The 27,881-nt window shown below is 41.4% G+C and overlaps 1 protein-coding gene across 1 annotated transcript; it reads left to right on the top strand.

Annotated features, from left to right (window-relative positions):
• Positions 1-107: 107 nt before the first annotated feature.
• LOC104367975 (cytosolic phospholipase A2 epsilon-like) lies at positions 108-26,855 on the top strand. Its single transcript, XM_032990075.2, has 21 exons — positions 108-166; positions 758-871; positions 2,521-2,593; positions 10,600-10,736; positions 11,064-11,195; positions 12,413-12,453; positions 13,400-13,442; positions 13,990-14,053; positions 15,368-15,528; positions 15,739-15,831; positions 16,491-16,528; positions 17,210-17,366; positions 17,844-17,980; positions 18,488-18,710; positions 19,905-20,019; positions 20,658-20,795; positions 21,501-21,608; positions 22,741-22,932; positions 23,415-23,581; positions 25,042-25,225; positions 26,118-26,855. The coding sequence occupies exons 2-21, from the start codon at positions 845-847 to the stop codon at positions 26,354-26,356; spliced, it is 2,469 nt and encodes an 822-aa protein (XP_032845966.1). The 5' UTR covers positions 108-166; positions 758-844; the 3' UTR covers positions 26,357-26,855.
• Positions 26,856-27,881: the final 1,026 nt, after the last annotated feature.

The following is a 27,881-nucleotide window of genomic DNA, read 5'->3' as shown; positions in this document are numbered from 1 at the left end:
ACAAAGTAAAAAAAATTTTGAGAAAGTAAATGAACTTTTAAAGCTTTGCCTTTACTAGAGAAACTCTCTTACAGTTTCAACAGATGACTTTGGAATTGTTTCGTGAAATGTTTGTCACTGTAAGTAACACTGAAGGACAGCTTACTGCCTGAGTCGAGCAAGGAAGGTGAGATGGGTATATAAAAAAATTATTTCAGATGTATCTTTAAGCAAAGACCCACCTCTCCCTATAGACAATAAAAAGCTACAAGTCTTTTCTATGCACGTGGGATAGTTCGGATGTCCTTGGCCAAATTTGTCCTTGTTGCCCACTCCTAGGCAACCAGATGGACCTTGGCTGGTGCCAGCCACCTCCACACGAGGGGCTGCAGTCCAACAGCCCTGCAGTGTGCAAAAGCACTGTGGCCTCCTCGAGAAGCGATGGAGATGCTGAAAAGTATAAAACATTTGTTTAGCACCCGTAACTGTGAAGGGAAGATCCCTTTCAGGCCTCAGTGTCCCTCTCCCTACAGCTACAAAGACCATCCTTCCGCAGCGCCGGGGTCTGGGTGTCTGTGCCTGGCTGCGGGTGTGCAGCATGCACGCACCTCCCGAGGAGGAGGAGGAGGAGGAGGAGGAGGAGGAGGAGGAGGAGAAGGAGGAGGAGGAGGAGGAGGAGGAGGAGGAGGCGGAGAAGGAGTTGGGGATTGCTCAAGTGGTGGTGGCGGGGTGAGGCGGCGCTGAGTCAGGCACTAACACACCTGTCTGCCCGCTTCAGGCAGCTTAAAGCACCAGAAGGTGCCTGGCCAAGACTCCTCTGCACCCACGGCTGCCACGCTTCGCTCCTGGCTCGGGAAAGACCACGATGGGGCTGTTCTACAGCAAGAGCCAGGTAGGGAAAGGAAAGAGGGGGCTCTGCAGCCAGCTGCGCGGGCAGCCCCGCAGCAGCAGAGGGGTTCTGCTGTGAGAGGTGGTGTCCCACCTCCTGTGTCTGCAGCTCTGAGGTTTCTTCAGCACCAAGGCTGGGTGCAAAGCGGGGCTTCTGCCTGGGTTTTGCGCCCGCTTTGGGTTTTGGCCTTCAGGAATGCAAGGACTTTAATACTGCAGCGATTCAATTATTTTGAAAATCCCCAGTTAAAAAGGAAAGAAAAAAAAAAAAAAGTGATCTTTTTGTTCATTGCTGTTGTCCTTTGATTCCATCCATCGGGCTAGACAAAACAACTCACTGAGGGAAAATAAGGAGGTATCACTAATGTCAACAAATGCATGGGGAAAGCCAGGAAACTAATATTATGTGAGGTGTTAAATATAGTTCTCTTAAAAATTGTGGGAGTTTTTGGGCATAAGGGAATGAATGGTGACACATTGTTAAATATTGATCTATGTATTCACTGCAGTGATATTCTCTGCTCTATAGGTAGTGTGCATGAACTGTCTCTTATGTGTGTTTGTTCCATCACTACATAATTTTACTCTTTCTTTTTTGCTACTCTTGGAGGTTGTTTTTTTGGGGTGTGGGTTGGTTGTTTTTTCTTTTTTTTTTTGTGTTTAGGGTTTTTTGAGGTTATTTGGTTGATTTTGGTAGGTTGTGGGGTGTTTTGTTTTTTGGTGGTTTTTTTGGTTGTTATTTTTTTTTTTTTTTGTCATTTAGAGCATTAAATGTGCAGATTTTCCTCCTTTTATTCTTTTAATAATCATCTAGAGAGTAGACAGACTCATCTTCAGTCCCCATCCTTTGATTAAGTAATATATTTGTCCGATCCCTGCTTAGGATGAGAGAGGATGACAAAATCAAGCCAGTTTCCTGGCAGATTTGTTGAATGTCTTTTGATAACCACTTAGGTTTAGCTGATTTCCCAAGATTTCAATTGATACTTTCCTATGGCTTTTTCTTAAAGGAAGATTGGATGAGCTGAATTATTCAGAGAGAAATAATTAAGGAGTTGTTGTTTTCACTCCCCCTTCTGAGAAGTTTGGAATAGGTCTCTGGAAGACACTTGTAAGGTCCTCATTGGGAGCCAGCACTGCTCTGCGTCAAACATAACAATGAAGTTATATATACAGCTGTAAACCAGCTGACGAGCAGCATCGTTACACCATGATATTGTTACTAATTCCTGCTCTGCTAGATTATCTGCTGTTTGTTGTGAAATATAGTGGATATAAATGACATCCTTTGAATTTGCACAGACCAAGATGTGTGTCAGCAGGGTTAGTAACGCAGCAAGGGTCACTATCACACTCTGTAATTGTGTTGTAAGAGTCAGACACCTCAAGTTGAGTGTTACCACATGTTTCCTCAGAATAGAAAATGGAGACCATCAGAGGTTTGGTCTGTGATTGAATGTACATTTTGGGTGTCTGGCCACACCTGGCTGCACACCTTCTGGGAAGAAGAAGACAACGCAGAAGGAAGAACCTCAGTTCAGAAATGTTTTGGATGGTTAGAAATGAAACATTTAATTCAATGCTATCTCTAACTGTGCTTCTGTTCTTTCTCTCTGCATGTTCATCCCACACATTCTGTATGCTGTTCAACAGACAGAACCCTCTCCATGCAACTTGCTCACTGTAAAAATCATACGGATGAAAAATGCCAGAAAAGCAGACTTGTGTGAGTATCTTTGTTATACCCCTGGTGAATCCACATGCTTGTAAAACTACTCAGAATATAACCAATTGTCCAAACAGTACAAAGTATTTATAAAACAAGAGAGAGAAAAGATGTGTGACTGCAGATGACGATGAGGTAGCATAGTTAAAAGATATTATTTATTCTTATCTTTGCCAGTGTAACGCTGAAGTCTAGTTACCAGTTGTAGATCAGAAGAAGTTTGAACAGAGTGCATAGAATGTTTGAAATCTGAATCTTCTAAGAAAGATTCTTGCATTCATAGGGAAGGCTGCAATAAGAAGTTTAGATGAGGCACTTCTTTCTATGGCTCCTTCTTACAGTCATGTCCACTCTGTGTGTGCATCCCTGGGCCTATCACAGAATATTTTATGTGAGCTCAGGACTGCATACTTGACATCTCTCATGGACTGTCAAATTTGATTCAGCCATAGGAACAGCCATGTTTCAAAATTTAGCTGAGGGATCATACTGTTAGCTTTTTTCTACTCTTAATTATTTTTACAAAATGCCGTTATGATGGTTATGTAAAAGTTTTTTAATGCTCCATAAATATCTGAACTGCAAAGCACTAGGAAAAAAGGTGCAAATGACAATGACCTTCAATCCGAGGAGATGGCTGATTGTCTTGAATTTATTAATTTACACAGAAGAATCCAGAATGTTTCTATAGGAACCAGACCAAGCTAAATTTGTTCAGTTAAAATGATGCAAGACAAGGCATCTGTTCGGCCCTTTCCAAAGTGATTTACTTTGAGTTCTACTATAGTTTCTCTAGAGACCAAAGATATATGAGTAAGAGTTTCTCACGCCAATTTTTACTGAAGAGAAGTAAGACTTTTTGTTGTTGCTGAATGTATGGGGAAGAAGAGTCTGTATGAACCTTCCCAGTGGACTGCTTTTAAAGTGTGGAAAGGAGATTTCAAGCTCATACATAGGCTGCAGAGAAATACCCTGCTACAGCTAAACCTATCTGAAGGTACAAACATGCATTCTGAACTGAAAGAAGGAGGTGTGGAAAACTACAGCACTTAGATATCTCCCCACATAATCAAGTTCTATTAAACCATCTGCATGATAATGAGCTTACCAAATTTCCTCTCCACCTTTCTCTCATCTAGATCAGCGCATCTTATTTTTGTCTTGAAACTATTCTTATTCTGAAGGGAGTTTCCTATGTTTTGTCCTTCCCAACACTAGAAAGTTTCTAGGGCAAGGGACAGGTACTGAAATGCTCAGGCACTCTTCTTCCAAGACACGTCCCACCAGCCCGTAGAGCTTCTTAGAGGATCAGTGTGAACAACAGAGGCACTTTTGGAGCGTGGCACGGGGTCTGGAGCAGCAGCAAAGCCACAGCATGGGCTTTTCAGGCTGAGGCTGTTCTGCCTTACACTGTGAAGCACACACTGGATGTTGGCTGCAAAACAGGACAGGCCTTCACCGCCAACATTGCCAAGCTATTGACTATTTGAAATGGTAGTATCAGTCAGAATATTGAGGGAAAAGCATCTGCATAAACAAAACAAAACCAAAACAATAACAATACTTACAAAACGTGAATGCTTTGCTTGCTGGGTACTTCCATCATGTAGGAAAAGAAAATTACACCATTCGTGGCATTGCCTTGCTTACTCTTAATTGTTGAATCCAATTTTGATTGACAGCTGCTTAATTCCAGTAACATTTGATTTTGCTGAGCGTAAAATTTGTCAGTTGCATTGATCAGAAAGATCTGCTTTTAAACCTTTTCAGGACATAGTTTTCTATGCAGTCAGACTTGTAGAAGTCACATATTTCAATGACATACTCTTTATCATATAAAATAAACCTATGTTTTAAATGTTTTAATAAATCAGTTTAACCTCTGGTTAATCCCACTGGCAATGTAAGAGCTAGTGCAAATTGCATGTTGGTAACTGTATGTGACTTTCACTGAGAAACAGCAAAATGGAAGGATTAAGATAAAGAATGTATCACTTGTACAAAATTTTGCTGGCTTGTGTGGAAAACTGGGGGGGAATATTGTTGAACTGTTTCAGTCACCTTTACAGTTCCTTGGAGATTAGCTAGACACAGCCTTAGGAAACCCAGAAGCATGGGGACCTCCATCACCAGCAATGTAGACTTCTTTACAGTACCATTTTCTTAGCACTGATTTTATTTTTTTTTTCCCTCATTCTTCCATTTCCCAACCCAGTTTTTATCACTTTCCCTTTTCTGCAAACTTTTCTAGATAGAACAAGTTGACAAGTGTCACCTATTTCTCAGTCATCTTATTTTTAACATTTTAGATCAGCTCCTCCTATCCATTACTAATTTTGCCCATCCTTTTTTGTCTGAAGTGAACCTCATTTTGTTATTGTCTCCTCTCAAGATCCCTTTTTGTAGAGTTTTTGGATCACTTTGTTTAATACTCATCTAGTGTTTAGAAGGTCTCCCGGTGCCACAGGTTAACTTCATTATTGATCTATCTGCTCCACTTTCCAGGTAATGGAGATGGGAAAAGTAGTCCATAACAACAGACTCTCAAAACCTCACTAACATCTCCCACAGAGTAGGTAATACAAGACCTTCAATAGAAGTTCAGTGCATAAGATAGTATTTTTATCTAAGACAATTTAAATAGTTTAATTCTGCTTTTTAAACCCTGAATCTTTTTAATGCCCCCTTGTGCTATTGTCTGTCTCTTCTTCCCACTGATCCATCAGTGTGTAAATTATAACACTAATTTCCACCTCTGTATTGATGCATACCTGATATTGATATCACCTGTGAATTTAGTGCCTTGTTTGCATTCTCCACATTCCCCCTTCCCACTGAGCACACCCATGTCCCCATCAGGCTCATTTGACCTCCTGGTGTTCCTGGACCTCTGAACACTTGCCAGTTCCCAGGTTTGGGTGTGTGTCCCATCTGCATCCCGACTCCCTGTTGGGTTGAAAATTGGATATGCACCAATCCAATCCACCCTTAAAAACAAGTCTTTCTCTGCAGAGAATTTCAAATTTCAAGCTCAGCCTCTCACAGTCCTTGGACAGCCACCATATCTCCAGAAAAAGCAGAAGGATGTGTCTTTTTGCAGCATGTGGTTCAGCTTGGGAACTCCCCATGGCAGGACATCGTGGGTGCCAAAAGTTTATGTGGGTTCCAGACAGAGACTGGACAAGTTTCCTGAAGAAAAATCCGGTGAAGATTGTCTTAGGAAGTCTCTGAATCTTAAATTGTGAGGACTGAGAGAGCATTACGTGATGCTTATCCTCATACTCTTCCTTAGGTACCCACCACTAGATGTGGGGCATATTCTCCTCTGGCACTGTCTAACCCTAACAAGACTGAAAATCCTTCCCCCCAAAAAGACAAAGGGTCTAAAGAAGAAGATACCAGAGAGAAACAAAATCATTAAGTGGAATTAATGCATGAAAAAGAAAACAAAACAGAGTGTTAAGGGTTAAACAAAAAGGTGAAAATAGGCAACTGGATGGGAACACTGAGCTGTGCAATTTTAAGCCATTATTCTCTGTTTCCTGAAAACATCCAAGAGCCCTTGGTGGACACTGTCTGTGGACCCTGGGCTAAATGAACCTTGAATGATGTAGAGTTAAAAATATTCTTCAGCATTTTCTTAGTAAGAAAAGTATATTTTGAAGCTTTTATGATTTTTTTTTTTATTAATTAGGCTCCTTAATTTTGGAAACTTCTACATTTTGGACTTTTTAAATATAAGGCTTATTTTACTTGGGGTATAATATTTTATGAATTTATTAAGTATGGTTTAGATTTTAATCAAAATCCATATTTTATGGCATTGCAGTAGCAGTTCTGTCATATACAAGATCAGCTCATGGAAAGGCCCTTGAGATCCTGAAAAGAAATATAGCCAGTGAAATACATTATTGTTTGAGGAACTATGGTCCAATGTGATACTTACTGCAGGAACCTGCAGAATTGCTCTGGTATTTTGCTCTTGCAGTACTGTTATTGTTTCATTGTTATTTATTACTTACTTCACCATTTAAGCAGTTGCAATTATGTACCAACAGCCTATTGTTCTAGGTGCTGCTTGAAATCTCATTATAAAATAGGAGGAAGTGGACTGATAAAGCCCAACAATGGAGAAAACAGGGGGAAAAAAATAAGGTTATTTAATCTCAGCAAGGGGATGTTTTAATGAGGGATGTAAATGACACTGGTTTAGGGATACTTGTAGGGTGCTCCACCCAATGTGAAGGGCAGGCTGGGAGAAAGTGTGAAACCTTTTTATTGAAGTTTAGCTATTAGGAGATTAATCTTGAATGCTCCTTGGAGGCTGGAACTGATCTCCCAAGATGGAATGAATTCTGATAGCCTGACCGTGAAGGGCCTTGAGAAGGAAGATATTTACTTCTACAGAAGTAACTCACATTCTTATTTAAAAATGAATAAAAAAAGTTCCAGTGATCTAAATTATCTAATATTCTGCTCTCTGTAAAACTACAATGCCTGCCTGTCTACCAGCCAGATGTCTGATCATCTCTACAGTGAGGGAGGAAGAAGGAAAATGATTTTCTCTGCTGGTGGTGATAGTTTATATTTTGTGAAGTGGATGGGTCCACGTGAGGGGACACATGGTCAGGGAGATGATCTGGACAAAGAGTGTTCGAGACTACATTCTTGGTTCAGATCCCTTCAACACAATAAGAAAAACTATACCCTAACAGTCATGAAAAATTCTACCCCCTAGAAATATAGCCTCAATGTGAGCACTTAAAGGCAGTCCAAGAGGAGGTGGATGTCCAAGTTTCTGCCAAGGTTATGTGTGGGCTGGAGGTTGTATCTGTTAGCATCAAAAAAGGAGGTAGAATTAAATTTTTTGGTTTGGTTTGGTTTGGTTTGGTTTAGCCCTATTTAAATTTGGGCTGTCTATGAGACAGGTGAGATTTTAGCTGAAGCCAGAACAGCTGGTGCCCTGCTCCTGCCTGGGGTGCAGTGTGGCGCAGAGGCTATGGTGTGCCTGAGCATGGGTCATGTCACTGTAATGCTTTCTAATGGCAAAGCACAATTAAGATCCAGTCCTGCTGCTATCCTCAAAGATAATTACAAACTTAGTGTAATAACTGGACGAAGAGACCGTGCTGTCATAAACACCCACTGCCACACCTGCTTTTGGCAGGATATTGCCCCACAGTGATACCACGGCTGCCACCCCAAGCATGTCTGATGTGGCCTCACGTGTCGCGGGCCGTGGGAGGGACACGGCAGGTTGCTGCTGTGAAGCTCCCCTGTGTGCACCATGTGTGAGCCTAATCGCCGTACTTAGGTGGTGGTTAGGCTTGCGTACCAGGCTGAGGAAGGTTTGCTTGCACGTGGCTGGCAGTGGGATATTGCGGTGTGACCGACCCGTGTGGGAGCAGGATACCCTGTGGAGTCCCAGTTCCCGCGCCTGCTTGCGCCTGGGGAATACAGGGCTGAGGTATGCGAGAGGTGTGAAAAAGATTCCTGTGCATTTTAAGTGCCTCCCTTGTAACACCTGGAAAATACTTCATGAACAAGAGGCAATTAGGTTTCACTTCTGAAGTACAAAAGGTATCACCAAGCAGATGGGAAGAGGGAAACGTGCTTGTTTAGTGGCTGTGTCAGAAGTCTTCCAGAGAAAGAGATCTGAAAGGGGAGGTCAGAGCTCTGCTGTCTGACAAGTAGTTATTTCTTAAAGGAGTACGATACAGTGCAGAAGCAAACAGTGATCACGGGCAGAAAAGATTGGTGGACTTTAGAACTAATACTTTGTTCTTCGCAACAGATCTAGTCAGAGCATGTATTGCTATTTGGGAAGTCTCAATGACATAAACTTTGGATCATTCACAAATTTATGGACTTGGGTCCTTCTGATCCTCCTCCTTGTGGGGACAAGAGCTGACAGCAGTCTGTGCTAATATCAATCTGGACTTCCCAAGAGCCAAAAAGGATTTTTATATGAACATTTCCTGTATATATGCAAAAATTTGGGAGTGATTAGGAATGTTAGGAATTCAGGTGATTTCTATATGTATTGATCTTTTTATTTTATGTTTTTTTTTTTTTTTAGAATTCATATATCTTTATATATACCACAACTACCTTCAACAGATTTACTTTTTTTTTTTTTTTGCTCAGAGTTAATCAGACAAAGATGACTTAAGTCTCAATGGAGTAAGGAAAGAAAAAAAGTCTGGCTTTGTTAATTCTTCAGTTATACATGGTGTGCAATAAAGGTCTAAGTCAATTATTCTGTGTTTCCCAAAGTCAGGTCTACCAGTAACACTAAGTGGGAGAAGACCAAGTCTATTCAAATGAAGGTGTGTCTGCTATGCAATGGCAGGAATGCTTGAGTAGGTGGTGTTACAAATAGAGGAAATACAATGATGATGATGGGATTGGCATTTATGGACAGTACCTCCCCATGCTATCTTTGGCACTTGTGCGAGTTGTTGTCCCTAACTAACAGATCGTGTTCTGTAGGGTGATCATCCCCAAGTTGAGAGTGGGTCCTCAGGATTGCTAAACTCATGATTCACATTTGCCTTTTATTTCTTAATAACTATGACAAAATGTATTTGTAGGCAGATTATTCTGACCTCAGAATGAAAGTGCTTGCTGATGATGTAAGCACTGCACACTGCTGCTAACCACTGTTTCATACTTAAGCTTCGGTCCTGAACAGCCCTCACCTACAAGGGGGCTCAGGTGGAAATCCAAATTTTACAACTGGCCTCTTCATCTGGGAAAGGAAAATGAAAATACTAAATCTGGCCTCCCTACATCTGAAAATATTAAAATTCATAGGTGAACTTTATGACCTGAGCACACCTCTAATTGAAACACCAAAGCCAGAGCAATGCAATCTTGTGCAAAGAAGCAACGTCACCTTGCTCTGTTCTGGGAAGCACAGACAGGCTTTCACCTGCCCATCAAGTGTTGCAAATACCCTTATCCCTCTCTGGCTGAGGCACAGAGACGCATGGGAAAATAGTGACAGTAAGCAATATTTTTTTATACAGCTTTATTGACGAAAACTCTCCCTCAGGACAGCTGCTTCTCAAACCAGATGTTACACCATCAGACTGTTCAACATTTCAACGCTTTTCTTATATGTGCTCATTTTAATCTACTTCACAGAGGTTTAAAAGCAATTAATCTTTCTCCATAGCTGTTGAATTTATTTTTCTTGAAAAATTTTCTTGATTTTTTTTTTTCTTTAAAATCTCTGTTGCTGAGCTCTATGGTGTGTGTGTGTGTGTGTTCCCTTCTTTAACTTTCCAAAAGGGAAGAAGGCAGACTGAGATCAAGTGCCTCCGTAGAAGACCTGCCCTCTGTGACAGCAATGGGGCTTCATGGGAACCTTCAGTGAAATGAGCTCCTGTCGCCACTGCGTTGGCAGTCAGATGTGCTACAGAAAAGAAAGGATGCTCCAAAAAGTAGACAAGATGGAGCTTGCAGCCAGAGCTGCACCAGAAACATTAAGACATGTCCATGCCTCCCTGTGGAAGCCCACTATGTGTGAGTTGGGCTCTGCCTTCCAGCAGCCCCCGTCAGAGCTGTTGATGTTACCTTCTCCATGCTCCTGACCGGCAGCTGAACCACCCACTGTGCCCAGCCCAGTGAGGCTCTCGCATGTCCCTGTGCCTATGGATGGCTTGTCAGCGTTAAAAAGTTTGAAGTCTGAAAAATATAGATAGTCTGGCTATCTATCTCTTTGAAATGGAATGCAATGTAACTCCATATTGTAAATGTTTATTGTTTTCCCAGTACTTAGAAATAGTTCTCAAGAAGAGCAAACTGCCAGGCTTTCATAAAGAGTAAAGTAAGCTGGTTGTCTAGTGCTGGCTTGAGGGCACCTTGGCTAGTGTCCTGGCCTGTGATCTGCATATTTTCCTGTGTACAGAGCTTAAAAATTTGTACAGTGCAACACCTTACAGGGTACTAGAAGTGTTTCATAGGTCCACTGCTTTCACGCTTTCCCCTCTCTTCAACAGTAACCCAGTCGGACTGCTACGTCAGCCTAAGCCTGCCAACAGCTTCAGTGCAGCATTTCCGCACCAAAACGGTCCAGAACAGCAAGAACCCAACATGGAATGAAACCTTCCACTTCACAATTCAGAGCCAGGTTAAGGTATGAATGGCGGCTATTCCCAACAGGTATTCTTACAAAATAGCAAACCTCCTCTATAGCCCTTCCACACTGCAGGTTTCTCTGAGTTCCCTTACGAAGTACTTAAACTCTCTTACTGTAGTTGTTTAGATTTTAGTGGTTGGATAAGAATGTATCTTCCTGAATAGTCAATTATCTGTAAGAGTGCAACTGCAAAATTTCTAGTTTTACCATTCCCTTTGCTTTCATTCATGAACTTGTTTTCCAAGTTCTTTTGGCTAAAATTAAATATCTGTGGCACCTTACGTTTGGTAAACCTTATACAATCTTTTTTTTTTTTGATTCCAGAACATTCTGGAGCTGAAAGTTTGTGATGAGGACAACATAACTCAAGATGACCATCTCCTCACTGTATTCTTTGATGTCTCCAAAATCCAGCTTGGAGAAAATATTCAGCTGTCTTTCCAGCTGAATCCACAGGTATGGATAAAATTTAAGGACAAAGATAAGGGGATGTGGTCAGGTGAGAATGTGGTTATCTCATCTTTCCTGTCACGTGTCCCATATACAAGCCTTCATTACAGCTCATTTAGTCACCTGAGTATGTCCATTTGTTTTAGGGGTTCATACCTGCTGTTGTTTCTGTAATTACTGCGAATTTTGGGTGCTGCTTCTATAGACAGAGTTGGCCAACATTACTGGACTTGATTGTCTTGTTGCTGTCCTTGATGTCAAAATAGTGAGAGTTTACCCCAGCAGTTTTGGGCATCCCTTTGCAGTTGGAGCTGGTGGGTTTGAGCTGTGCGCTATGTTATGTTAATATAGAAGTGGTGATCTGCAGTCATAAGCTGCAAACCCAATTTCAATATATGAGTTTTTCAGCAGGTCTTGGTTCCATAAGGCTGAGACAACGTTGTACTGAAATTTTAAGGAGAGCGTTTAGGCCTAGAAATACTTCAGTGAGTACTGATTTGATTTGATACTCGTGTTGGAAAGGCTGGCTCTCCATGCTGTATTTTCCTTAGTGCTCACACTAGGGGCCAACAAAATAACTGGAGTTGCACCAAAACCTGCAAAGGAGAAAGGAAATCTCAGGGGAAGGGAATTACACAAGACAAAGATGAAGACTGAGCATGCAATGAGTCTTTGTGTGCAGACCCCACCAAACCAAAGCACACCCTCCAGAAAACCCTGGACTTCATATGCCCAAGTGTCCCACCGTACTAACGTGCCACCAGGCCCATCTGCACAGGCTGGGGGTGAGGTCTGGGAGAAGGGCAGGGTGATTTGGGTGCACCAGAGAAATCCAGCCTTGCTCATGCTGAGGATCAGTGGGGAGTGCTGGGAGCCTGTGGGAGAGGACGGGGAAGGGGAATTGCAGATGGCCTGTGAAACAGTGAGGGGTTGAACCTTTGACTGCAGAAAGGGGGAGCAACCACCAAGAGACTCTGTGATATGTATTACATTTGGCCTGCAGGGGCTGAAGTAGGAGTCTGCTAAAATAGTGGATATGACGTCAGAAGTATGTGACGCTAGAAGAATAGCGGATAGGACATGAAGAAAATCAAATCTGTTACATGTGCAGTAACAAAAGGTGGACGCTGGCTTATAGAGTCCCCTAAAGAGCAGGTTCCTGTAGGGTATCTCTCTTCACAGCAGAATCAACCTACAGTGACTGCATTCGTTTGCTTTTGCAGGGAAAAGAGGAGCTGGAGGTTGAATTCACAATGGAGAGCAGGTGCGTAATGTCAAATAGGCGATCGATAGAAATGTAAGCCAGAGAAAAAACGTTGCTGACGCAAAACATCAGTTTACACTTGCAGCACCCTACCACTGTCACCATCTGAATAAATCAGAGGGGAACTTTAGGTGTTCAGGGAATGCTTGTGTGGGGCATTTAATGTAGAAGGGGTGCATGGCTGTGCATGATGTGTGCGCATCTACACCAGGCATCCAGAGAAGCTAACACAGATGCTGATGGGAGAGTAGAGATGTCCTGGGTGGCTGCTGCTCACCAGGCTCCATGAGGCATTCTGCACAGGAGGAAGTTTTAAGTTTCAAACCCTCCTTGCTCCTTGTTGTAGGATGTCAAATGTTTACTCGGTTATAAAAGTGTGAGAAAATAATATTTGGAATTTTCTTTGGTTGTGGGAATAGATTAAAAAAAAATCTTTATTGTGTTTTTATGCTGACTGTACAGTTAATGGAGAGAATGGGTGTATAGTTCAGTCCTAGTGCTGTTAGTTGATTTTTAAGGTAAATAGTAATATTTTTTTCCTTTTTTGTTAATGCATGTTGGATGAATTCATCGTCTTTTCAGCTCTGATCCCCCACATTTGAACTGAACAATATGGGGCAATAGTGTAATCACACCATCCCTGTGTAAATTTACTTAAGTGTGTCAGAAAACAATCCGGTCTGATGTAGTGAAGAGGTCCTCTATGCATCAGATCTCCATACGTAAAGTTTAGACTCAAGCCTGTGAGAAAAAAAATGCGTTGTATGTCCATCTAGAATTTCTGATGCTGTTTTCCCATGCTGCCCATCCAAAGATGGACTTTTAAAGATAAGGATAATGAAATAATGATTAGAGTTTTTTTAAAAAAAACAAACAAACAAAACCCAAACAAACAGAAAAGGAGAGTGCTGGGTTTTAATTGATTGTTTTCCATTTTGTCTTTTAGTCCGGATCCTCCTGAAAACATTGTTACTAATGGAGTCTTAGTGGTAATTTTTGCTTCATAATCCTTTCCCTGCCGTATAGCAACGCTTATTGCAAAGCTCTGGTATTAAAGGCCCTGGGTGGTTGCTCCATGCATCGGCAGGAAGGCACCAGCCACCACGAGGCAGGCTGGAGCTGGTGCCGCCGCTGGTTTTCCCTCGCTGGGAAAGGCGCGAGCTGCCGCCAGCCCTCGCTTCTGCCGCAGTGGAGCCGGGCCCAGGCGGTCGGCATCCCTCCACCCGCCCTGGGAGAGCCAGGCTGAGCCTCCTGCCCTGCACCCCTTCCCCTGCTTCCTCACCTCCCCGTGCCCTTGCGGGGACGCTTCTCCAGGCAGGACCGAGCAAACCCCTTCTCTTTCCTTGTCTCTACGCAATCCGTTGTTTCCCATGCGGAAACACAATGTCGCCTCCCTGAAGCTGGTCGGGGGGGGTTATAGGCTGTCACCGTCTCTCCCCTGACCCCTTGCACCCCACATGTGCCTGAGGGCCCGGCCGAGGCAGAGCTCTGCTGACAGCAAACTCCTTTTTCTCTTTCCCTGGTTGTCTCTTACAGTCCCGCGAGGTTTTGTGCTTGGAGGTGCAGGTGAACGGCGGGCGGCTGAGGAAGGACAGTGCGGGTGAGCCTGTCGCTGATTTATGGAGCAACTCTGGATGCCACTTTATGGCAAAAGCGCTCGGTGTTTTATGCTTGAACTCCCTGGTTTAAAGTTAATTAAGATGCAAGACAAAATCCCATGGATGTCAGCGGCCTCCAGAAGGGGTTGTAGTTGGTCAAAAATATATGAATCATTACAGAATGTGGTGTGATGAGCATGTGGTCTGGTTTCCCCACAAAATACTTTCCTCTCTAATAACAACTTCTCAGATATTTACAACTTTCCAAAATATTTGCACAGGGAACTGAAATTTTCTGAGTCTTAAACTGGAGCAAATTCCTGCTGTTTCTGGATTCAGAGGTAAAGAAAATGAGCAGGATGAGGACTGCACTTCTTTTGTCAATTTAACTACTTAAGATTTCTTTAGGAGTAACAATATTAAATGTGCCACTAGGCGAAACACAGCACACAGAGTATATTACCAAAGGCATTTGTTACCCATTTCAAGCAGTGCATCACTACAATGTTGAGTCCATGCTTGTGGACCTGTGTATCCCTTGTGCAATTTTTAAAACATCACACTGACATCTCCTGATGGCCTCAATCCAGCAAACTGCTTTAGCATGTAAATAATCCAGTTGAATTCACCTGTCACAGTGAAGAAGTTTGCTAGATGGGACTGAAAATGCTTGAGTGGGATAATTCCTTTGAAGGGTGACTATATACATTTGAGTGTTTGGATTTACAGAGTATATTTCACCCTGACCCTGGGTTGATACCATTCTATATAAAGATCATTTTTCAATTACTTGAAGAGACATATCTGTGGCTTATTACATGAAGGCCAAAAACCACCAGATGTTATTGGTTCCAAAGAGAACTGTGCTCTGCTACCAAAAAAGAAAAAGTCTTTTTCCCAAAAGCCCGAATTTTTCAAAAAACCTTGTTATTATACCAGAATAATATTTTAGTACCACATACTGTCTTACTGATGAGGTGCTTTGAAAATTTCAAACTTTCAAGAAAGACAGTTTTTTTTCCCCCCAAATTGTTATCAGCTGTGAATCGTTATCTAATGAATAGAGCAGTAGTCTCAACAGTAACGGTATATATGGAAGTGCAATGGTACTACAGCAACAGTTACTATACAGCATGTTCTGTACATGAGCTCTAAATTGATACCAGAAGGTTCAGATAATTGAGCCTATTTATTTATTCTGTAATTTGGGTATCAAAATGAAGTCATTGCTTAAGAAAAACATATGTTGCGTTACTGTGCAAAGAAACAAGCCGCATTTGTTTTAATAACTTATGTTTGAAACTCCTTTGCTTCAGAGAGAAAGTTTGCATTGACTGTGGACGGGTCGTACGAAGGGACCCAGACCCACACGCTGAGCTCCTGCCTCTGCCCGACCTCCCCGGCCAGGTTCCACTACATCAAGTATAACCAGTCGGCGCTCACCGTGGCTCTGCCGCGGCGGAGGCGGCTCAGCAGGGTACGACACCCCCACTAATTCCTAGCTGGCTCTTTGCTCTGTATTTCTTTGGGGACCTCTAAGGGCTGAGTGTGTGTTTTAGGTCTGTGTACGCAGGGAATTAGTAACTGCATGTATGTAAGTGAGGCAGGGGAGACTGCTTTTACCTTGTTTTCCCTTTTTTTGCATAATAATTAACTGCCATTATTTTTTTTTAACCCTTTTTTCCAGTCTATATCAAGTCAAAATGAAAGGGATATGAACGAGTCTGTGACTCTAGCTCTGAACTCACTTCCTATACAAGAGAAAATAACAATAGCACAGGTGAGAACAAGTCTTAATAAAAAATAGCCCAACACACATTCAGTTTGGTGGGTGGTGAGAGTCTCATAGTTCAGCGATTCAGTTCCTGTCAGACACAACACATGCTACAGTGTAAGGCATGAATTACAGCCACTCTGCAGCTATGCAATATTTTTTTTTTTTCCTTTTGTTCTCCATGTGGTTCCAGGCATGCCATTCAACCCTGTTCTGAGTTTAAACTAATCTCCTCAGGACATATCTAACATGTTCATCAGCATAGCATGCAAACTAACAATAATGGATATGATAATTAAGACTTATATTTGCAAAGGGAAAGCCTGAAGCAGAAGGTAAAACATAGAACATCCATGTGCCTGTGGATCAGATGTCCAGCTTTCAATGACCTTCCTAGAAAATGAAGTTTAAACCAAGTGTTCAGCTCTGAAAAGCTGAGGGGCTCTAAGCCCACCTGGCCTGGGTGAAAGGCCCATTTCTATTCAACCCAGACCATCCTGGAGCTCGTTATATCTCTCACAACCCCAGACCATTGCTGGCCAGATCCTGCAGCTGCGTTGCTGATGGCAGAGACAGTGAAACTCAGCCCATAGATGGAGGTGGGGGAGGAAGGCGCAGGATTAATGACCTGAGCATGCTTACACTGTTTGTATTGCGATTTTCAGGACAGGACAATTGACTTGTACACAAAGGCAAATGAATGGTAAGTGAGTCTCCAGCAAGATCTGATCCTGTTACTGGGAGACCTTTGCACCTTCACAAAGCTCTTTTGAAATCAGCAGGGATCCATGCAGGCTCAGTTGTAAGCGGAGATATGTTCATCTTTGGCTTGCAGGCTTCTGTTTGTCAGGTTCTCCTTTTTCAGTGATGGAGGATTAAATCATGGGTCCCCTTTTGTCCAAGTTTCCAAGCTGTTAGTGCAACTCAGTAAGTAGATCTCGATTTGTGTGCACCATTATGCCCACAGATGGAGAGAGCAGCTCCACAAAAAAATCATTTTTCTGTATCATACAAACGAAATAACACCAAAGCGTGGTAGCTGTTTCCCTAATGAACTGCAGTGCCTGTTGACAGCGATTATCTAGTTACAGGCACTTATGGCAGGTACTACTCAAACTTGAAAAATGCATTCTATGAGCAAATAAAAACAGAATTCTGTTGTAGGAACCTTGTTACCATACCAAAAGAGTATGTCATATTCTACCTTCCCATTGGCATTCTTGTTAGCAGCTACATCAATTAGCAGAGGACTGTCTGTGGTGCTGCTCTTTCTCATTTATTACATTATACTGTCCACAAACTGGTCTGTAAACACACACAGGTGTAGCTAGAGTTGACCACAGTGAATAATAATAATAATTTGATATTTTTGCCCTGGTCTCAGGACTCAGGGTCTGTGTTTCAGGCCAAGAAACCTAGATACCCGCCTGGGGTTTGATCTGTGCACCGATGAACAGAATTTCCTGCAAAACCGGAGGAAGGTGGTTGCTGCTGCGCTGAAGGATGTTCTTCATCTGGAGGAAGATCTTCAAGAGCATGAGGTAACCAGGAAAAGCACTGCTGGAGGGATTTTTCTCTCTCCTTTCCCTCAACCCTGGAGATGAGGAGTGATTTCTCACCTCCATCCAGATGAGGAGTGAGGACCTCTGTCAGCAGCTCCTCCTTCAGGGCACTGTTTGCAGCCAGGGTGATCTCAACAGTCTGCTTGGATGAGCACAGTCTCTATTTCCACTTGGCTTTCAAGTGAATTATTTGAAGGAACTTCAAACCAATGAGTTTGGTCTGTATTTCTTAAAAATCCTGCCTGAAGTGCCAAGATCTTCTAGTCTACCCCATAGGGATGTCCATCAACTTGTGTTATTTATAACTCATAGAACAATGTTGCTTTTTCTCTATTCTACATGCTTTATTTTACTAGAGTTTGGGTGTTGCTTTCTGACATCTGTCGTCTTTTGACATGGATGTGCCTTAATGCCACTTTTTCACCTATGCTTTCTGCCCCTTTTTGTGTTGAACAGGTGCCTATAGTGGCTGTGACCACAGCGGGATGTGGGATAAGAGCACTCACTGCCATGTATGGCAGCGTTTTGGGTCTTCAAAAGTTGCGTGTTCTGGACTGTGTTTCATACATCAGTGGCTCCTCTGGCACAACATGGTGAGGAGTCATTTTGATAGTGTTGTTTGGATTTTGCTGTGTTGAGCAAAACCCATGCTTTGTCTAGGGTTTTAGATCTTGGCGAGGGTAAAAAGAGTCTACTGAATCATTGCTTCCACCTTTGGTCTATGAATGCCAGGGTAACCCATGAAAGGCCTATTGTGCATCATACATTCGGTGTCAGTGAAGTAACTTATCTCTAGCCAAAAGATGAGACTTTATTGGAAGTGTAAACATCCTTAATGGTATGCAAAATGATCCTTCATGGTTATTTACTGTTGGACGGAAGCAGCATAGACAGCTGGTGTAGCTGTTTGTGTTGGGTTCCAGATCAAATGATTTTTGAATGATTGTCTTTAGAACTGCATTTCTGCTTGAAGTAAGCTCAAAAAGAAAAGTAACCTAAAGATAAAACAATAAGTGCCCAAAGCTCTCCAGAATATACCCCGAGTTTCAAAAATATCATCTTCACTTCTTTCTGCTTTCCATCATGTTTCCTGACTGCAGGACAATGACAAAACTGTACGAAGATGCTGATTGGTCACGTAAGGATCTTGGAGAAATAATTATCGAAGCTCGGAAGCAAGCAGCCAAGTGCAAGATGGGGGCTTTTTGCTTGAGAAGTCTGAGAAATTATTACAGAGAGCTGAGCCAAAGGACCCAAGCAGGACATAAAACATCATTTATTGATCTGTGGGGGCTCATGATTGAATCCATGTTAAATGATGGGGTAATGTCTATACATTTGTCTTCTCATAAAGAAGTGACTTGATCTTTATGACAATTATAAGAAACTAAAACTCTAGGAAGGGACACCTGGCCAATAATATTTTATTTGGTACGTAGGCAGAACACCACTTATTTACACTGAAAACTTGGAGTCATAGCGTATGTCTACACTGGAGCCAAAGTGTGATTGAATGTAACACAGAAATGCTCAGACTAGCCCTAAAGTAACCAGTGTGCTAATAAACACTGTAGCTGTCCAAGAAATTTTTGAGGTTCTTAGGGTTTTTTTATGGCCCCATGCTTTTATGTCTCTACTGTTGCAATGTTTACACAAGCTGCAGACCATATCCTGAACAGATGTACCCCACGTATAGTTACTGCACTTTGTGATTTAATGATGAGAAAATATATAGATCCAGAGTTCCTGGCACATCTTTGTTACAGAGACTGTGATTTTGCAGGTACCTTTCAGCTACTTTGGATTTGATCTCTCAGGACCTCCCTTTCATAATTTTGTTGTAATGACACAAGCAAAATTTTCCATGTAAACTAGCAGACCGATGATAGCTGGAGAAAAAGTTATTTTATTTTAAAATCCTGTAAACATGGTTTATGTTTTGCCTAGGTTAAACAGATAAAATGAAATACTCATTTCATATAATATTTTACATTGTATTTCTGGCATCAGTGCCACATAGCAAAATTTGCTAGAATTTAATTTGGCTGAAGTACACTCAACATCTCCATTTCATGTATAAGATAAGTAGTGAGTATTGGACAGCTCAAGGATTTTTCCTCTGTGGATGTTAACTTTCAATATGGTTTTAAAAAAAATCTTGACTAGAAGGGTCATTAACATGCTGCCTTGAAGAACTCATATGTGTAGCAGATGAAGTATGTGATAACAGCTAAATTACTCAGATTAGCTTTATTTTTTTCACTTACATTTAGCAATGCAAAGTTAGAATATCATGTGAAGCAACTCATTACTGTTGTTGTATACTGAATGTAAAACATGGCTCGTTATCTTAACAACTATTCCTGTTCCCACGATTTTCTTGCCCTCTGTTATTCAAGCACATGGAATTAAATTCAGGAGGAAATTGATATCTCATATTCAGACTTTATAAGCTGATGTCTTTAAGGGACTGATTGTCAGCTAACTGCTTGTTTTGTTTTGTTTTCCCAAATCCAGAAATGCTACCACAGACTTTCTGATCAACGTCGGGCAGTGAATCAGGGTCAGAACCCGCTGCCCATCTACCTTGCCCTCAATGTCAAGGACAAAGTTGCCACCAAAGATTTTAGAGGTAATGTTTCATTTCTGGAAAGAGCTATATTTTTACCTGGAGAGAGACATCATAGGGATACTGTAATTAATGATGAATTGTTTTAAATTCTCAATCCAAGCCAGGAGAGGTCCCATTCAGAGATGTGAAGAGTAGCTGAGCAGCCGCAGGATAGACAGCAACAGTTCAGTATTTTGTAAGATCTTCTGGCATGTAACTGTGCATATTCAGACATTAACTTCAGACTAATAACACAACATAGATCTGTGAAACTGTCTCAGGAACCCTATGAATTCTTAAAGAAAGTGATTTGCTGGAACGTTAAGTTTGCTTAATGTATGTCTTTCATGGTTGGCTAAAGGCAATGAAAGCAATAGAAGTCAATCTGCGTTCTAATCCACCTTCCATGAGAAAACTTCCCCCTTGCTAGATGAAAAGAAAGAAGAATTTAAGTTTTCCCTTAGCCCTGACCATGGTTCCTTCACAAATCTGTAGACAGTGCAATAGCTGATTCAGAGGTGGCTGTCAGTGGGATTTGCTCAGGGCCCATGCGAACCCAGCTCGCCTGTGGGGGCTGATGCCTGAAAGGTTTATTCCATGTCTGACAACTTGACTGTTTTTAGCAGCAGAGGTAACGTTGCTGGTGTGTGTTTTGGCAGAGTGGGTGGAGTTCACACCATACGAGGTGGGCTTTCTGAAGTACGGCGCCTTCATTCGCGCGGAGGATTTTGGCAGCGAGTTCTTCATGGGTCGCCTGATGAAGAAGCTCCCTGAGTCCCGGATCTGCTTCATGCAAGGTGACTCACTTGTCTGGGAGAGTGACAAGAATTGAATGCAAACACTAATCAGTCTGGAAATTAGTCCTCAGCAACCTGTTGTTCTGCATGTGGCGGCAGAGGTACTGGCTCATGTCAGATGGTTCAGGACCTCAGCCAGCTGAAATTCGGCATGTCTCCTGAGACTCACTCAACTGCCCAGCTAGCAGAGGTGGTTTTATCATTTGGGCTAAGATAACATGAAACTAAAATGACAAATAAGTTATGTGCCTTTGTGTGTGCTTTTGAAGCATCACCATTTCCCACAGCTTGCAAAACATTTTGAAAATTGGAAATCTATGAAACTTTGTGGAAGCCAAAAAAAATGTTGAGAAGTAAACAGGGCGAGAAAGAGGGGAAATGGGAAAGGAGCTGGCAGAAAATATATCTATCAAAAAAGAAAGGAAATGAAAATAGGAAAATGACAATGTAAAATTTCTCAAAAAAAAAAAAAAGTTGTTCCAGATAAAACATGGTGGAAAGAAAAGTAATTTGCAATTTCTTCTGAAATACGTTTGTCTTCTAACTCAACTCTACCATTGAAACAGGTGTTCAGGGCTTATGCAAAAATTGGATAGAAATGAAAAAAAGTTAGAGAAGAGCTATGAAAGGAAGAGGGGGCATTTTTTAAAAGAACTTCCTTGTGCTTACCTCAGTACTAATTATTATACCTTTCCCACTTCCTAGGAATGTGGAGTAGTATCTTCTCCAAAAACCTCTTGGATGCCTGGCATGCAGCTGACAATTCAGAGGACTTCTGGCACAGGTGGACCCAAGACAAAGTGACTGAAATAGGTAAATCTCAAGCACCCTTTGACTTATGGCCTCCTTTGTCCAGGCCCCTTTGATGTGGTAGTGGTGTTCACATTTCTCATGTTTTGAGTTTTATTGACAGCCTGGTGCTCTCAGTCTCTGGGTATGGGAAGCACTGGGAAAAAAAGTGATTTGATATAAGCAAGGCACTGTCTATTCAGTAAAATATTGAGATTGTTTCTAGAAGGAAAGACACCATCAGACAGATCTTGATGGAAAGAAGATAGGGATGGATACATGAAGTGGTCCCTAAAGTATTGTGTTGAAACATTTGTAAAGAAGAACTTATGTCGGAGCCTATTTGTTAGCTAGAGATAAGCTTGAGCACTTGCTTTTCCAATATGTTTGTCCTGCATAGCACATCCCTCTCTCAAAATCTGAGTGAATCGAAAGATTTAGAGGAGGTTGAAGGAAGTCAATGGAGTGGAGTTCTATTACATCAGCTGAACAAAGCAGGTCTATACTGAAAGACCATTCCTTGAAAATACTCATGAGCATCTTCATGTTAAAATTCAAGCACAGCCAGTGATTTCATAGTGAACAGACTTGGGTCAGGATTCTGTAGACTATGTTTTTGGAAAAAAAAACACAAATGCTTATGTTTGGGTTTATTTAAATAATTTGTAAGTTTGTGTTGGATTCAGCTGACCAAACCCAAACCAAATGGAACAAATTTTATTTTTAAAAGGAAATATAAAACATTCAAATTTTTCTTTTAATTTTATAAATAACCTTTGAATTTCAGATTTAACCTATGTGGAATCTAAAAGCAGTAATCCCCTCAAATAGATAGATAAAATTATTTTCCCTGGTTTTGTTTGCTTGGAAAAGTGAATTTAATGTGTACCAAGATCATGCTGTTTTGAGAAAAATGTTCCTTTAGTCAGATATGGCCAACCAGGCCTTAGAAAAAAAAAGCAACTTTATGTTTTGTCAAAAGATTGACCGGAACTCACTGCAGACCATAGGGAAAAATAAAGCAATGCTGAGAGCTGTGAACACATAATTACTGTTGGTACAGAAGAGTTGCTGACCTTTGCTCTTCTTTGGGACTGGCCTCCTCTCAATTGTGGTTATAATTCAGTTGCGTGCCATTGATGTCATGTATCTCTAGAGGAACAACCGGACTTGCCTGAGAAGCCGTATGAGATGGCTACATGCATGTTCACTCCTACGAGCGGCCTCTCCACGGCTCTCCGGGACATCCTGACAGATCGCCCTGCTGTCTCCAAGTACCACAACTTCCTGAGGGGCTTCCAGATGCACAATGAATATATCCAGCAGGAGCATTTCGCAAAATGGAAAGGTGTGGACAGCACTCCTGCCTACGTGCCTCAGCGGTCACTGGGGCAGGCACCAAGGGCTGGGATTTAGCAAGGGGCGTTTGTGCATCCTAAAGAGAAGTGAGAGGGTTTTGTGGTTAGTTGTTGGTGTTTGCTGAGAAGAGAGGAGGGAGAATGAAGTAGTTCCTCACATCTTTCACTTCCAATAACACAACTGTTCAATTTTGGGTTCATTTGGTACTGGAAGTCCTCACTGGGATGAAAATCACTGGGGTGGGGCTCTGCACATATGGAAAACCTGCCACGGGTTTGGTGCAGTTCATGGGTTTGGAAAGACCAACCAAATGTGAGTGGAGAGGCTGAAGGGAGCTTTAGGATTGCTGCATGCTATACAAAAGCAAAGGGAGAATCCTGGATCGGAGGGAAGCTCGTCTTTCTTTTGCTTTCTAACTTGAAAGATGCCTTTCTGCAGTTTGCTAATAGCTCCAAATCTTTTTATCTTTAGACACTTTGCTAGACACCTCTCCTAATGACCTGAGAGGCAACTCGGAGCACCTGGAGTTGGTAGATGCAGCTTTCTTCTTTGAAACCAGCTACCCACCCCTTATGAGACCAGAGAGGGAAGTGGATCTCATCATACACTTAAATTACACTGGTGGATCACAGACCTTGGTGAGAAGTCTCAAAACTGTCTTTGTCTAGTAAAGGCTTTTCCTTTACTTTCCACCACTTTTAGACAGGTGTTTGTAAAATGTGAAATTTAGTGGAATTTAGTAACATGGAGTTTCTAAACCTTATAAAAAGAATGGAAATTGTGAGAGGAAAATATCTCTATTATTCTCAAACCACTTTTGAAATAGTCATAAATGCTTCACCACTGAAGCACAGAGTGGCACAGTGGAGCTATAATGGTTGAGCTGCAACTTCCATTACAATTATATAGAAGATTTTATAGCACAAATATAGCTGGAAAAATTTTGTGACTCGGATGCTGAATTTAATCTGACTTTTCCTTAAAGATATAAAATTTTATTTGTCTTTTTATTGTAATATGTGATTTTCTAACTGTCCAAGAACAACCTAGCAAGTGAAGAATTTCTTCATCTTTATCTCTTTTAATAAATATAATTTTTCACCTTATATAGTGGGCTTAAAGCAAGAAATCAGAAGCATTTACTATGTTTGCAGAAATCTCATTTAGTTAAAATGGTTATATAGATTTTGAAAGTGGTATTCACCGCATAAAAAGTCATATTTAGACTTCAAAATATATACTTGTAAGTCTGTCTCTGAAAGGCACCACAGAAAACACAAATTTCACTGGTTAAAGTTCTCTAGTTTTCTCCAGTGGAAGATACTTCAATGCTCTTCTTACGCTGTGATGCCATTTGAAAAAAAAATTGACTCTGTACTGTAGCTGAAAAAGAGCATATGTAATAACTTGCACTACATTTCTTTCTTGTAATAGGAAGTCTCTTGGAAATATTTAGTTCAAACAAACTGAGGTCATACTTCAGTGTTTTGTAAGATAATTTAACAAAACTGGTCATCACAAATGAGCTTTCTGATGAATCTTTTTAGTGTTATATTTTGAGACCCAAAATACGTTAGCTTGAAATTTCATATTCTTTCTAAAATTCAAAGTCACAGACATGGGTAAGTCGGTCTCAAAACCCTGCCAAAGCCTCCTGAGGTCAACTCAGAAATTACGCTGTGCTATATGAAGTGCCATAATTTCATTGTGAATCTTACTGTCTTGGGCTGCAAATGGAGTTTTGTTTAGTTCTAAATCTTTCTGATTTATTTCTCCTTTAACTAATGATGCTTTATAACACTCTTTGAATTTCTCTGGTCTGTTCCTAAATCATATTCCCATTTTAGAGGTGTGTCTTTGTCCATATTTAAACCTTCTTTACCATCTTGACATTGGATGTTTTCCTGTAAGACTATTTTCAAATAGCTCCTCAGGCAACAGAACAGTCCCTGGGGCTGCAGGTGCTTAGCTTATTACTAGATGTCCAGCATTATCAGTTTATTTTGTGCAACTTGACATTAATTACTGGGTTTTGGCAGCAACCTAATCTTGGTTATCTTCTCCATTCCTTATGCTGATGCTGTTGGGCCATGACCAGCCCTTGGAGCAGGCTTGCAAATACTTCTCAGAGCAGGGAATTCCATTTCCTAGCATTGAGCTGAAGGACGATGAGAAGAACTTGAAAGAATGCTACATGTTCGATGGTGCAGACACCCCAGGAGCTCCTATGTTGCTTTATTTTCCTCTAGTGAATGACACCTTCCAAAGATATGTAGCACCTGGTAAGTTAACAGTACCCAGCTAATTTTATTGACCCGATGAACTTTCTTACTCCCTAGATGTGTTTTCCTCATCCCCAAACAAAAATCTTTTGTTTGCTTATTTCTACTAGAAAATACATTGCAAAATTGGATGACGCAAACTATTTGTGGTGAAATCTTGGGTATAACTTTAGTTTGGGTGCTGGTGCAATTCAGCCAAAGAGGAAATGTTTTCTTGAAGCAGAGGAATGGAAACTAATTTCTTCTTGTGATGTCCAGAAGTTTACTTGTAGGGTGTGGAACAAAGCATATTTTTCAGATTACATATTTTTATGACAGTCAGTTCTAGCAGAGAATTATCTGTACAGGATAGAATGGTTCTATGGAGGGCCACTGTGCTTTCTATTTGGGCTGTTCAATGTGTTGGTTGTATATGCTGGAAAATCAAAGCAATAGTACATAAACTACTACAGTCACAGTGTCCTTTTGGACCAATATTTGAGATTCAGGCTTTGTTTTTATTATGATTTTCAAGGCTATTAATATTCTGCTGCCTCCTGTCCTATACATCTAATTATTCCTTTTAACATTAATATACATTCTACTCAAGAACTCTGCAGGGTAAGATGAGCACCTGAGACCACATAAAAAGACATGCCATGAGCTGGCCAGTAGAAGGTGCTGGTTGCAATGGAATAATGTTTAGTGACACTATTTTTTTGTTTGTGTTTTTGTTTGTTTGTTTGTTATTCCAGTAAACTTTGCACAGAAGTAGAATTTTCAGAGATCATAACTCTACAGTTGTCTTCATAGCAATCACATCTGTGACCTCTCTTAATTATTCTTGACATAGTCTATCAGAGTACTGTAATTTCCCAGGATTATACAAAACCTTCCTCTCTTCCCTTGACAGGCATGTCACGTAGTGCTGCCGAAACGGAACAGGGCAAGGTTGATATCTCCAGTTTCTGCTCTCCATACTCAACGAGGGAGGTCTCACTGAAAGCAGAAGATTTCAACAAGCTCCTGAAGCTGACTAATTACAACATCATGAACAACGAGAACATGATTCTTCAGGCCTTGCGAATGGCTGTGGCACGGAAGAAACAAGCTCTGAGCCAGACAGTATCACAAGCACAGTTCTCTGCTTGAACAGCATTTTCCTCTTTCTTACTAAGTATTTATCATGACAGCACAGAATTATATATCGAATGCAATAGCTACTTCACAGTTCTTGGCAGGTTCCATCTCATTCTAAGTAACCTTCTCAAAAAAGAAAACTTGAAGCATTTATTTCAAAGTCATGCGGTTCGGTTTACTAAGCAGTAGTTACTTTTTGATCAGGAGTTGTGATATCAAACATAGCAGTGTATATTGTTAACACCATCTCACTATGATGCTCAAGAGGTGAAGATTCAGCTGTGTGTGACTGATAGAGAAATAGTTTTAGGTCTCTCTGCAATCTCTTATTGTGTTGGTGGTTAGTCACTAGTATTTTTTCATCTGCAAAATATCCTGACATTTCATGGGGACCATTGGCAGAAAATCTGTAAAGCCCTCTTCAGACGCAGAAGGTGGTAACCATGCAGTATCAATTTAAATAATCTTACTTGGTTTTAAAACTTGAATTAAATGGTGTTCTACCTTTTAAGACTTTTGTTTCCCAGGTGCTTTTGTGTTGTGAATTGTCATGAAATATATATATATCTTATGAAAGATATTTAATTTTTCAAACTTGTGTTGGACGATGGATGCATGGATGGTGGCTTTTTAGGTCTTTGATAACATCTGTTCTTATAAATTAAATCAAACTTGAGAATTTGTTTTGAAGGACCGTTGCCATTTCCTCACAATCAACTATGTTCTGTTTCTGATTACATGAATGTGCTGCAGTTGTTTCCCTGAAATGCAATTTTGCTTCAGCATTATCTGGAGCTTGTTCAGTGTAGTGAATTGAAATGTTACTGAAGCAGCATGTGAGGGGGATTGCAGGATGTATGGTAATTGCACACACAGAATCACACCGAAGAAATGGAGTAAGATACCAATACTCTGTTCACTGCATCACAGTTGTTAAACAACCATAAAATGTAAAATATGGCTGCTAGATATGATAGTTCAAATTAAGATAATATGATTGCCACAGCCTAACTAGTTATTTGACAAGTACATTGAGGTGCAGTAACTGAGGGGAAAAAACTGATTTATACACACATAGCACAAAACCATAACAGTTCTGGAACACCAGTGCAGTTGCCAAAGAACAGAAGAAGAAATGACCACCTTGGTGTCCTGGGTTGAGTGAGCAGTGGAGTTTTTTGGTGGCGGGGAGGGGGCTATCGGGGCAGCCCCCTGTGAGAAGCTTCTCGAAGCTCCCTCAGCTCCAAGTCAGCTCCACTTCTGTTTGGAAAATTGAGCCAATCAGCTGCACCTCTGCGATGACGTATTTAAGAAGGGACGTGGTGACGGACAGTTGGACTTGTGAGGAGGAGTTGCTGCAGCTGCATGAACACCAAGGTCAGTGGAGGAACGGAGGAAGAAAGGAAGGGGGAGGTGTGCCGGAGCAGAGACCCCCCTGTATCCTGTGGGGAGACGGCAGGGTGGCCCCCCCCTGCCATCCATGAAGATCTATGGTGGAGCAGACACTGATTTATGGCCTGTTGCTCCTGCTCGGATG

The sequence above is a fragment of the Tyto alba genome, unplaced genomic scaffold (genome assembly GCF_018691265.1).
Source record: "Tyto alba isolate M040663 unplaced genomic scaffold, T.alba_DEE_v4.0 Super-Scaffold_18, whole genome shotgun sequence".
NCBI classification, from domain to species: Eukaryota; Metazoa; Chordata; class Aves; order Strigiformes; family Tytonidae; genus Tyto; species Tyto alba.
The sequence above is the reverse complement of the archived record's forward strand: the minus strand, read 5'-3'. Positions and strand labels throughout refer to the sequence as shown.